Raw genomic sequence first — 12,100 nt, forward strand, 5'->3', positions numbered from 1 at the left:
GGAGCAGGAGTGGGGCATCTCGTCAGGTGAGGAAGTACCTCTCTCCCTTTGCCCGACTGCCTTTGCGTTTGCTCCTAGCTACGAGGGCACTGGCCGCTCCCTGTCCCTCAAGCTCATTCAGCAGCTCCGTCAGCAGAGCGCCCAGAGCCAGGTCAGCACCACGGCTGAGAACAAGACCACAACGACAGCCAGACTGGCCTCAGGTACCCTGAGCTCCGATCCGGGCCTGCAGTGCACGGCTGGTCTCACTCTTGCTGGCCCTTTCCCCTCGTGACACCACGGGTGGTAGCATACCTCCCTGCTGGCAGGCAGACAGGCTGAGTCCCCAAGAGGTGGAGTTGCTTTTCTCTGAGAAACAGCGAGCCAGTGACCAGCTGGGAGCCCGGCTCGGGCCTTTGGGGCTAGGCCCTTGTTTGTGACTGTCTGCAGCTATGGTTGCACTGATGTAGTGAGACCCCTTGGGATTGCTGTCATGGCGAGTTGGACATCCACCAGAACAATTTAAAACCACTCAGTTTAAAGTCTCGAGCTGTGTTCCTGGGGGCACCGTGTGGCAAAGATAGAGTAGAACGTTTGCCTCACTCTTTCAGACAAAACGTGTGTAATTGTCGTTTCTCATTGTGTCTGTGTGTTGGGGCAGCGCGAACGCTGCACGAGGTCTCCCTGCAGGAGTCTATCCGCTATGCCCCTGGCGACGCGGTGGAGCAGTGGCTGAATGACTTGCTGTGCCTCGACTGCCTCAGCATCCCTCGGATCATCTCGGGCTGCCCGTTGCCTGACACCTGTGAGCTGTATCCGCTGGTGTGGTGCCCCTGTGGAAGGGAGGGGCGATGAAGGAATCACACACGAGGATGTGGCCCTTGGTTTCACAGGCTCTGCTCCAGGGAGAGGGTGGGTCAGACAGCCTCAGGCCCCTTTCTCTTCCTGCCCTTGTGTGTTTCTGCTCAGGGCATGGCCCCTCTTCCCGAGCTGTGGGAAACCCACCTAGCCGGTGACCCTGGGAGGCAGGATATCCTGTTTGAGGCTCTCTTGGGTGTGTTTTGGTTGCTTAACTCCAGACCCAGCTACTACGTGAATAGAGACACTCTCTTTTGCTACCACAAGGCCTCTGAAGTTTTCCTTCAAAGGCTCATGGCCCTCTACGTGGCTTCTCACTACAAGGTAACTGCAGCTAGCCTGTGGGTGGACTTCAGCAGTGAGCCACAGCACATGGCAGTCCCCTTGACTTGGCTTTTCACATCTCTTGTTAACCAGTGGCTCAGGTGACTGTGCCCTGGGAGTTAAATGTCTTGAGGCTGGCAGGGTGAGTGGTCCTGCTGGACGAGTTGCATTCTCATTGTTGCTCAGGCTCATCTCGGGCTTCTAGCTCTCCATGCATGGTCTCGAGGGTGGAGAGCTTTGCACAGTTGAAAAGGGTACTTCTGTTTCTTGCTTGTCTGCTGATAGGCTGAGATGACGTAGTAGTTGTAACTGAGTGGTGCTGTTTGAGACCAGCCTGGTGCCTCTGGGCTTTTTCTCTTTTTTTTGAGGAAGATTAGCCCTGAGCTAACATCCGCCACCAATTCTCCTCTTTTTGCTGAGGAAGATTGGCCCTCAGCTGACATCAGTGCCCATCTTACTCCACTTTATATGTGAGACGCCTGCCGCATTGTGGCTTGATGGGTGGTGCTAGGTCCATGCCCGGGATCTGAATTGGTGAACCCCGGGCCGCCAAAGTGGAGCGTGTGAACCCCTGCTACACCACCGGGCCAGCCCCTGGGCTATTTTTAAGGAGCAGCGAGTGAGGGTTTAGAATATTTCAAAGTCTTAAAAAGTAAATGGCATGATGGAAAGGACACTTTTTGAGTGTCTAGATAGCATTTCTGATAACACCCTTTAATGGAAGGCTGAAGAGTTGGTGTTAGAGGTGGTGACAGGTTTTCTTGAAACCTCACCCTCTTATCAGGAAAAAGTTCACTTCCCAGGGGTGAAATCCATGGTGCTAACCAAGCGGTTCTCTGACCCCACACTCAGTGAGGTGACAGCAAATGGTTGAGGCTAAGTCTCATGTAAGCCCTTATGAAGAGCCTCAGGCCGGCCAAGGTACTAGGAGGGCGCCTTACTGGGTTCCAGCCCCTCACTTAGCTTTGGGGAAGGCGGCCCTCCAGTCGTTGATGACGGCAGGGTCGCCTCTTGCACGAAGGACAGGAGTGGTGTTCACAAGCCCTGTTTTTTCCCCACAGAACTCTCCCAATGACCTCCAGATGCTCTCTGATGCACCCGCTCACCACCTCTTCTGCCTTCTGCCTCCCGTGCCCCCTACCCAGAATGTCCTTCCTGAAGTGCTTGCTGTCATCCAGGTACAGAAGCAGAGGCATCCTTGTGGCACTGACTTGGGGAGCCGCCTGGGCATCAAGGGTTAATGCCTCAGTAACGGCATGTGGGAGGGGAGGCTGTGGATTCCTGGTCTGGAGCCCCGTGGCTGGGTGTGTCGAGGCTGGGGATTAGGGTGCATCGAAGGAACACCCCCGGCACAAACCCAAAGCCCCACTGTTGGTGGGCAAGTGGAAGTCAGAACTGGCCGCTGGTGTTTTGGCTTACAGCTCCTCCTAAAATAGAACTTGTTTGTTTGTTTTCCTCCTTGATTACAAAAGCAATACGTGGTACTTATAAAATTAGAAGACACAGATTGGAAAAAATAATGTTTTAACATCTGGCTTGTATTTATGCATTTCTCTGTCATTTTTCCTATCATAAAAGTGGGGTCATAGTGTTTGGTAATCCTTTTTTTGCAGAGTGTCACATGTTCATAATCTGCATAATTTTTAAAGGCTGCGTTGTACTTCATTACATGCATGTATCACACTGTTTTTAACCGTTCTCTTATTAGATAGACACATGAGTCATTGTAAATTTGCATGGTTCTCTGCAGAGCTGCGTGAGCATCCCGTGTCTTACCTGACATAAGTGCACGCACTCCACGCATGGAGACCCCCTTCTAATGTGCTTTGGGCCAGGAGGATGTCAGTATTCTGCCTTGTTAGTGACAGGGTCGGGATGCTCTTGGGGCATCGTAGTGAAACCTCCACTGGAAATGGCTGGTCAGTCACAGGGCTGAGGCTGACCTGGAATGGAAACAGCAGGCCTTGTCAGAGGAACAGCAGAACGCTGCTGGTGTTCTGAGCGCAGGCTCTGTCCCTGGAGCCGGCCCTCCTGTCAGCATTGTCCTGCCACCCCCACAGGTGTGCCTTGAGGGAGAGATTTCTCGCCAGTCCATCTTGAACAGCCTGTCTCGAGGCAAGAAGGCTTCGGGGGATCTGATTCCGTGGACTGTGTCAGAGCAGGTGATGTGCTTCCCTGGGGTGCCTGAGTGAGTGAAGCTGGTGGGGCTGGAGGAGGTTTTGTTGCTAAGTTACTGGCTTGTGTCTCCCACACAGTTCCAAGATCCCGACTTCGGTGGCCTTTCGGGCGGAAGGGTTGTTCGCATTGCTGTTCACCCAGATTATCAGGGGGTAACGTGTCATCTCACCTCTCAAGCCTGGTGTGCTGCCGCTGGCTGTGGCGTGCGCCTGGTGTGCTGCCGCTGGCTGTGGCGTGCGCCTGGTGTGCTGCCGCTGGCTGCGGCGTGCGGCTGGCAGCTCGTTCGGGCAGCTGTGCTTGGTTGTTTGGGTAGGAAGCTGGTCAAGGAGTGAGCGTTGCAGGCACTCCTCTGCCAGGGACAGTTTGCCCGGGACTGGGAGTGGGCCCGTACACAGGATGCTCGCCCTGCTGGCTCTTCCTTTGTGAGGACAGGTAACTTGGGAACCAGCTCTACTTCGCGTAATTACCTCCTGTCGCTCAGAAGTCACCACTGAGGAGCCAGCTGTGGAGATGTCGGTGCTGGACTTGCTGGCCTGTGGAGCGGAAGGCACGGCCAGCCATCCTGATGCTTTGGTGGCTCGATGGGCTCGACTGTGGGAGCAAGGGTCGTTCCACACTCAGCCTCAGGGGCTCTGCTTTGACTTGTTGAGGGGTTTCGTTGGTTCTCTTTGCCTGGCGCAGTCTGACTGGAGAGAAGGCTCTCTAGAAGCAGTGCAGTGTGTAGACGTGGTTCAGACTGACCAGGAGCCTCTGCCCACATCGGCCCGTCCTCTCTCTCTGCTCACAGATGGGCTATGGTAGCCGAGCCCTACAGCTGCTGCAGATGTACTACGAGGGCAGGTTCCCTTGTCTGGAGGAGAAGGTCCTCGAGACGTCACAAGGAATTCACACCGTCAGCAGCGAGGTAAGCATCTTTTGGCCGAACTTCTGGTTCTTGGGAAAATAACGCTGGGTCTCGGGAGCATCGTCAAGAGCTGTCTGGTGGTCTGGGCTCTCTGCGCAGTCGGAGATTGCCTCTCATTTTGGACGACCTGCTGCTTTCTCCAGCTCACCCTTGGGCCGAGAACCTCAGATCAGCATCTTTGGCATCTGCAAACTTGTTACAAATGCAGTCCGTGAGCCCTGCCACAGAACACCCGTGTCAGGAGCTCTGGGTGGGCCCGTGATTTGTCTTGGAAGCTCCCGGGTGCTGACGCACGTCCCAGTCTAGACCAGTGCTGCAGCTGCCGCCTCTTAGTGCTGACCCCAGACTGAGGGAAGGGCTGTCCTCGTGAGGGGTGGACACTGGGCACCGCGAAAGCTCTTCACACACGTTTGCTTCATTTTCGCAGCATGGCTGTTTGAGGGGTGGGGAAGGGGCTTATGTTCAGGGTCAGGCTCAGAGGTTTGTCACTCCCAAGTCACAGAGCCATCTGATGACAGACTTGGGTCTTCAGCCCCTACCTCTGCCTCTCGTAAATCTGTTAGGCATTCCTAAACCGTGTGGCTGTTCTCCCGCATTCTGGATTCCAAGCACTGTGATTCCACGTGTGTCTTGGGCTTTGGTATACTCGGTAATGATCATGGGATTTTGCGATGTTCTTATATTTTAAAAGCCACAGGAACAAACCAAGAAACCTGTCTGAGTTTTGTTGTGTTCAGTTCAGAGCCTGGTCTGGCAGGGGTGCTTGGGAATGTCACTAACCTTCTCCCTCTGCTGGGTGGACTGTCCTCTCCCTGGCATCCTCCAGGCCGTCAGCTTGCTGGAAGAGGTCGTCACTCCCCGGAAGGACCTGCCTCCCTTACTCCTCAAACTGAACGAGAGGCCTGTTGAACACCTGGATTACCTGGGTGTGTCCTATGGCTTGACCCCCAGGCTCCTCAAGTAAGGGTCTGCCTGCCCTTCCTCCCCACCGTCACCCCCTTGGCCGTGGTGTCCTGAAAACGAGAGTCCTGTGGGCCATGTGTCTGCCTTTTCAGCCAATGTCTGTGTCGGCCATGTGTTGACTCCGCGCTCCCCCTGACCTTCCCATCGTTATCTGTCAGCCGCTCCCAGAAGGCGTGCAGGTGATCTGCTTTCTTTATCTGCAGGTTCTGGAAACGAGCTGGCTTTGTTCCTGTTTATCTGAGGCAGACCCCGGTGAGTAAGCATCTGGCAGAGGAGGGTGGGGGTGTGTGCCCTTGCACAGACCCGGAGCCTCCTGCTGTGTTCGAGCAGGTGAGCCTGTGCCTGCAGGGGGTTTGTTCTGATGGACACGAAGCAGCGGTCTCACTGAGCGGCCCTCTGGTCACCGTTTCTTCCCCGCTGTGCACTGCACACCTGGTATGTACCTAGGTTTGTGCTTGATCATGAAATGGCAGAGGTGCACATGGACTTGATTATCAAATTCTAGAGTCCTATAACCTGGGGGCCTGCTTGAATCTGTAAAAAAAAAAGGAAAAAAAAACAGTTTGCAGCCTCTGGTGCAGCTGGTGTTTGAAGCAGGATGGGACTGAAGGCAGCCATGCGCAGGGTTATTAGGGTGGGGCAGTTAGCGACTGTTGGCTCATTAAAAGAAGTATTTAGTACCTACAGGGCATCAGGAGTGAGCAAGATACACCATGAAGCTGAATTTCTGTTGGGTAGAAATAGGCGAGAAAAACGTGAGAGGAGACATTTTCAGATGGTGGTCTGTGCCGTGAGGAAAACGGACATTGAGATGGTAGCATAATGAGCAGTCAGGCCTCTGAGGGGTGGCCTCTCCGACTGAAGCTGGAATGATCAGGCAGACCGGCCGGTGACGGTCCTGGAGGAGAGAGCATTTCCAGGCAGAGGGCGCAGCAAGTGTAGGGGCCTAAGGTGGACATCAGCTCAGCGACCTGAAGGACTCAAAGAAGGCGAGCAAGGCTTTGGAGAGAAGGGTGGTGGTCCACGGTGGGCCAGGCAGTGCTGGGTGAGCACTCTGCGTTGTCTTTGCGGCCAGCCGCAGGAAGGGGTCAGAGCAAGTGTGCTCAGCTGCTGTGTAGACAGTGGGCGGCAGCAGCCCAGGGTGGAGACGGAGACGAGGGGTGGGAGTTGGGGTGGTTTGTCTGAGGAGGAGGTGGCGAAGGTGGAGAGGAGGCCAGGTGTGAGGTACGGCTGGAGGCCGGACAGTCTAGACTCGAAGCTTGGGGTGTAGAAGAAGCGTGCAGAGGAGGATGAAGGGGATTCTTACGTTTGTGGCTGGAGAGACTGCGTGCTGGAGGTGCTCTTCGCTGAGGCGAGGCCCTGTGGGGAGGGCAGGGTGGGGGGTCAGAGTGGGGATGCTCTTGGCGTGGCCAATGTGAGATGCCTGTCAGAGACCCTGGACACATGGACAGGCACCTGACCAGGAGCCTGGGGTTCAGGAGGAGGTTGGGGTGGACATGCAGGTTTGGGAGATGGCGGCGTATTCCTCAGAGTGTACCCCTGGGGCCAAGGAGCTTTTTGTCTGTTTTCTTCAGAGCTGTAACCCCAGCACTTGGTAGCGTCTGCTGTGTGTAGCATGTGTGCAGTAAATGCTTTGTTAGTGAATGAATAACTGCTGGGAGCTCCAGAAAGTAGGGAGTGGAGGAGATAGAGAAGAGGGGGAGTCTTGGACTGTCCAGTGTTTAGAGGAATGAGTCAGAAGACAGCAGGGGAGACTGAGGAGTGGCCTTGATCTATAGGAGGCACTCAGGGGGTGAAGTGTCAGAAGCCAGGATTCACAAGGATTTCAAGAAGGGGAGTCAGTTGTGAGAGAACAGGCAAGACGAGGACGAATGGTTGACCACGGGCCTTGTCAGCACCACTGATCGGAATGAGAGCAGCTTCAGTGGAGTGGAGGGGTCCACCTGACTGGAGAGAAGGGGAGGTGAAGAGACGGCTTGCACAGGGAGCAAGAGGGAGCAGGGAGACAGGGAGCTGGAGGGGGACTGGAGTTACGGTGTGTTTGTCAGATGGGAGATTCTGGAATGTTTGTTTGCTGTAGGGTCCGATCCTGTAGAGAGCGTGCAATAGTACAGGGGAGGGGGCTGCCAGCAGGAGTACAGGCCTCACGGAGGCAGGGGGAAGACGGAGGGCAGGGGAGGATGGAAGTAGGGGCAGGACGGGGGGCAGGGAGAGGATAAAGGCTAGGCCTCATGGAGGCAGGGGAGGACGGAGGGCAGGGGGAGGACGAGGCAGGGGAGGATGGAGGGCAGGCCTCACGGAGGCAGGGTGATGACAGAGGGCAGGGGGAGGATGGAGGGCAGCCCTCACAGAGGCAGGAGGAGGACGGAGGCAGGGGAGGACAGAGGACAGAGGGCAGGCCTCATGGAGGCAGGAGGAGCACGGAGGGCAGGGGGAGGACCGAGAGCAGGCCTCATGGAGGCAGGGGCAGGACAGAGGCGGGGGGGGCCTCATCCTTCCCAGCCGAGGGTAGGCACAGTGTAGGGGAGGAAGTGTGGGTCGGCTGGTTGAGTTGGCATGGGGAGGATGGAGAAGTTCTCTTCTGATCGCCTCTGTTTTCCCGGAGAGGGGAGGTCATCAGCTGAGAGGGGTCATGTTGGAGGTTTGGTTTTGGAGCGCGCAAAGCCAGTGTCCATTTGGGGGTGGCACCCATCTGAGCGTTTAAAGTGGGACTGGTGAAGACCCTTGGGTGCTCGGCTGCTTCCTTGCTGGCAGGGAGCAGCTCGTAGGTGGGCTGGGTCCTTGTCAGCGGGTTTGGCCAAGGCTGGGGTGTACATTTGGCGGTCAACTGCAAGGAGAATGAATGCGGACGTTGAGTTCGGTGGAGCACAGTGTGTCCCTGTGGTCTTGTGCTGTGCGCTGCTCGTTTGTGACTCGGCGCTGGCCTTTTGTTACGGGCATGCTCTTCGGTTGGAAGCTGTTAGATGGTTGGTCGTGTGGGCTTTGTGGTTGTCGTGGAGTAAATGCCTGGAAACCTGCACCCGCACGCTGGCTGCAGCAGGGACTCCAGGTGTCAGCCATGCGGTTTTCGCTCTAAGGCACCAAAAACGTGCTGATTGAATTCTGTGGAATCTAAGCTGTAATGACTCTGAGTTCAGAGTCTGACCTGACGCGAGCGCGTGGCTCACTTCTGTGCATCCAGAGCAGATGGCGTGATCTGATGCTCTGCGGCTCTGCTCCTTGCCATGGCACCTGCTGGGAAGTGGCAGGGCCGTGTGGCTTTGGGAGCTGTGGTGTAGGAGCGAGGCCAGGTGGGAATGTGAGGGCGAGGCTGTGCTGCGACAGCCCCTCTCCTGGCTGGGAGCAGGGGCCCGCGGATGCACTGAGTCTTGCCTCTGCAAGCTCGCCCTTTCCAAGGACAGATCTTCCAAGATGGGGGGTTCTTGGTGCCAATTGGGAATTTGTGGTTCCCAGAATGACCTGACTGGAGAACACTCGTGCATCATGCTGAAGATGCTGGCTGACGAGGATGAGGCCAACCAGGGAGCCTGGCTCGCTGCCTTTTGGAAAGGTGAGTCTGAGTGGAAGTGGACAGCAAGGTGATGGGTGGGGCCTCCAGAGCCCTGACTCCGTGTGGCTGTCCCCCACAGATTTCCGGAGGCGGTTCCTGGCCCTGCTGTCCTACCAGTTCAGCGCCTTCTCTCCTCCCCTGGCTCTGAACATCATTCAGAACAGGAGTGCCGGGAAGCCAGCGCAGCCCGGTGAGCTGAGTGGGATGGCGTGGACGCTGCCGCTGGCTTGGTTGTTTGTGGTGCGAGGTGGGCGTGCTGGTCCGGAGAAGGGCCTGCCTAGGCATTGAGGGCCCCATTCTGGACCTGCGTCTCCCACCTCCGCCTTCCGCTCAGCAGGCCCTGCTCTGCCACGGGCGCTGTCACACTCGGTACCTTCCATCTTCCCAAGTCTCGCCATGTGTTCCGACTCAGAGATGTCAGATAAAGTCCTCCATACAGCTCACAATGGAACCCAGTTTAAATCTTGTGAGCCAGGAGAGCCAGCTCAGGGTCTCAGGCTCAGTTTCCTCATTCATGAAATTATAGTAAGAATATGCTGCCAACCTTCTGTCGCCAACCCAGAGAAGTGCTTTGGGCATATAAATTGAATATTTAAAGTACAAAAAAAGTATAAAAAGGGGGCTGGCTTGGTGGTGTGGTGGTGAAGTTTGTGCAGTCTGCTTTGGCAGCCCAGAGTTCATGGGTTTGGATCCCAGGTGCAGACCTACACAGCACTCATTAAGCCACGTTCTGGTGGCGTCCACAGAAGATAGAGGAGGATGGGCATGGATGTTGCCTCAGCGACAACAGATGTTAGCTGAGGGCCGGTCTTCCTCACACACACACAAAAAAGTATAAAGGGTCATTAGTATTAACAGCTGTGGGTTTTTTTTGTGTTGCTAATTGTGTGTGTATACTTTTTTTTTTTTGCCAATTATATTTTGGTGGAAAAGTCTGTGTTCCTTGAGCTGGGCAGAGTACCACCGTCTGTGAACCGGGTCCTGAGGGGAAGGGACAAAGTGGGGAAGAGTGTTGTGGTCCTCTAGCTCCGGGGCACAGGGAGCCTTTCCTTGGTCCAGCTGTTGGCGTGGAACTCTGATCAGGGGCCGCATGCCAGTCGTCGCCCTTGCTGCATGGCCCGGACCTGCCTCCCCTTGGCAGGAGGGCCCGGAGCACTGGGGCCAGGGCTGCCGGGGCGGCAGGTTCCCTTGGTGGGCTGGAATTTGAGGTGACTCCAATCCTGCTCTGCTTGGCTGAAGGCCTGCAGAGGAGCAGCCTTAGGTGCCCCTGGGGCCTTGTGTGCTGTCTGGGAGTCCCAGCAGACCCTGTGACCTGTCGGGCCCTGTCATGCGTGCAGCCCTGTGCCGCGAGGAGCTAGAGGCGCTCTTTCTGCCCTATGACCTGAAGAGGCTGGAGATGTACTCGCGGAACATGGTCGACTACCACCTCATCATGGACATGATCCCGGCCATCGCGCGGATGTACTTCCTGAACCAGCTGGGGGACCTGGCCCTGTCCGCTGCCCAGTCGGTAGGTTGCCATCTTCCAGGTGCTGACAGCTGGGCTGTGCAGTCGAGCCATGTGCCAGCCACACAGTGTGCCATGCGGGAGCTGCCATCAGCAGGCACAGTCTGCCCACTCGCCATGTTGCCTCCATCCTTACTCCACCCTAGCAGGGGTCCAGGAGCACCCCGAACTTGTAACTAGCTGGGAAGCAGGTATTTGTCAGGGTAATAAGTTAGTTTGGGGATTTCAGGAAGAGGGAGCCGTGCTTGGTGGTTTCAGTACGGGATGAAGAGAAGATTCCAAACTAGACAGTGCCAGTTGGTGTTTTGTACCAGAGAGCTGTGGTCAAAGAGTCACTCTGGTTCTCGGCACTATGTTAATGGCGAAGGGCCAGCCCTGGTGGCCACTCCAGCGGGTTTTCCTTCCTCCAGGCTCTTCTCTTGGGGATTGGTCTACAGCATAAATCTGTGGACCAGCTGGAAAAGGAGATCGAGCTGCCCTCGGGCCAGCTGATGGGGCTTTTCAACCGGATTATCCGCAAAGTCGTGAAGGTAACCTCGGCTGAGGGCAGAGTTTTGGTCTGTTTTGGGTAATGTAACACCTGCTCTTTGCCCCAAGATGAACAGGCATTAACATTTGGCCACACTCACTGCTGATCTTCATCCTCGTGCCCTGTCCCCCCTCGAAGAAACGGGGCTTTCGCTGTGTCTGTGATGACCCTGTTCTCCCAGGAGCACTGTTAGGAGGGTGGAGTCTGCCCGGTCTGTGCTTTCACCCCTGACCCTGAGCGGGTAGAACATGAGCCCGAGCTGTGTGCAGTGGGCGCCGAGCGACTGGGTCCCTGTGCTGCTCATCTCTGCTTCTCGGCCATTGTCTCTTGTAGCTGTTTAATGAAGTGCAGGAGAAGGCCATTGAGGAGCAGATGGCGGTGGTGAAGGATGTGGTGATGGAGCCCACAATGAAGACCCTCAGTGACGAGCTGGTACCCTCCTGCCCAAGGCCCCGTGAACGCCCAATGTGTGCCCTTCCCCTTTAGGAGGAGCACCTGCCCTGCCCAGCTCAGCGGTGCTGGTGTGGAGGGTGGGAGCGCGCCGAGCTCCCGGGGCTACGCGAGTGTCGCTCCCGCCTCTCCCTGTCCTGGATGCGCACGAGCACACATGGTCCTAGACCTCTGCCTCCCACTGGGTGTGCGCGTGTGCGTGCAAGCAGTCCAGCAGCTGCTGTTGCCATGTCCTTAGACTTCTCACGGTGCACATCTGTGCCCATACTCGCGTCAGTGAGAGCTGCCTCTAATGGGGGCAGGGTAGACGGAGGACGTGTCTGCGTGTCGTGCTGAGATTCCGCCCCCTCCCCTTCTTTGTATGGTTCACTGCTTGACTCTGACTTGCTCTGTCTGCGGGGCCTTGACCACAGGATGAAGCAGCAAAGGAGTTCCAGGAGAAACACAAGAAGGAGGTGGGGAAGCTGAAGGACATGGACCTCTCTCAGTAAGGCCCGGCCGCCACTCGTGGGGAGCGAAGGCTCAGTCTCAGCTTTTAGGGCCCTCAGATCTTTCTGTGGCTTTCTTCTCATCCACAGCCTGGTGTCTGGAAGCTGTGGTTTGTGAGATCATTTTTAGAAGCACTAATAGCTAAATTCACTTTCTGCATAATTTTGGAGGGTTTGGTTTCCCCAAATCAGTGCTGCCACTTTGACTTTCCAGTCGTGCTCCCCGAGCTGGAGGGTTCCCTGTCAGGCTTCAGGTCCCCAGGCGGGGGATGCTGACCCATGAGCATCCACTTTAATGACCACTTCTCTGCATTTGGTTTTTGCATGTGAATTTGTTTGACGGAAGGATTCTGCTGCCAAGAAATGAGCC

The 12,100-nt window shown here is 56.1% G+C and overlaps 1 protein-coding gene across 19 annotated transcripts in view; it reads left to right on the top strand.

Annotated features, from left to right (window-relative positions):
- Positions 1 to 12,100, top strand: part of NAT10 (N-acetyltransferase 10) — a 45,297-nt gene that overhangs the window by 20,161 nt on the left and 13,036 nt on the right. For 9 of the 19 annotated variants that reach the window (XM_070229216.1, XM_023653854.2, XM_070229218.1 and 6 more), the window contains exons 13-27: positions 79 to 203; positions 641 to 791; positions 1,065 to 1,161; positions 2,223 to 2,339; positions 3,222 to 3,323; positions 3,417 to 3,491; positions 4,127 to 4,243; positions 5,070 to 5,203; positions 5,410 to 5,458; positions 8,660 to 8,756; positions 8,836 to 8,946; positions 10,094 to 10,266; positions 10,674 to 10,793; positions 11,126 to 11,224; positions 11,656 to 11,729. In XM_070229216.1, the coding sequence (XP_070085317.1) occupies positions 79 to 203; positions 641 to 791; positions 1,065 to 1,161; positions 2,223 to 2,339; positions 3,222 to 3,323; positions 3,417 to 3,491; positions 4,127 to 4,243; positions 5,070 to 5,203; positions 5,410 to 5,458; positions 8,660 to 8,756; positions 8,836 to 8,946; positions 10,094 to 10,266; positions 10,674 to 10,793; positions 11,126 to 11,224; positions 11,656 to 11,729 (1,641 nt within the window). Of the gene's footprint in view, positions 1 to 78; positions 204 to 640; positions 792 to 1,064; positions 1,162 to 2,222; positions 2,340 to 3,221; positions 3,324 to 3,416; positions 3,492 to 4,126; positions 4,244 to 5,069; positions 5,204 to 5,409; positions 5,459 to 5,536; positions 5,642 to 8,659; positions 8,757 to 8,835; positions 8,947 to 10,093; positions 10,267 to 10,673; positions 10,794 to 11,125; positions 11,225 to 11,655; positions 11,730 to 12,100 lie in introns of all 19 variants that reach the window. The other 10 variants (XM_023653851.2, XM_023653850.2, XM_070229209.1 and 7 more) reach the window with 2 other exon arrangements.

The sequence above is a fragment of the Equus caballus genome, chromosome 12 (assembly GCF_041296265.1).
Source record: "Equus caballus isolate H_3958 breed thoroughbred chromosome 12, TB-T2T, whole genome shotgun sequence".
Lineage (NCBI taxonomy): Eukaryota > Metazoa > Chordata > Mammalia > Perissodactyla > Equidae > Equus > Equus caballus.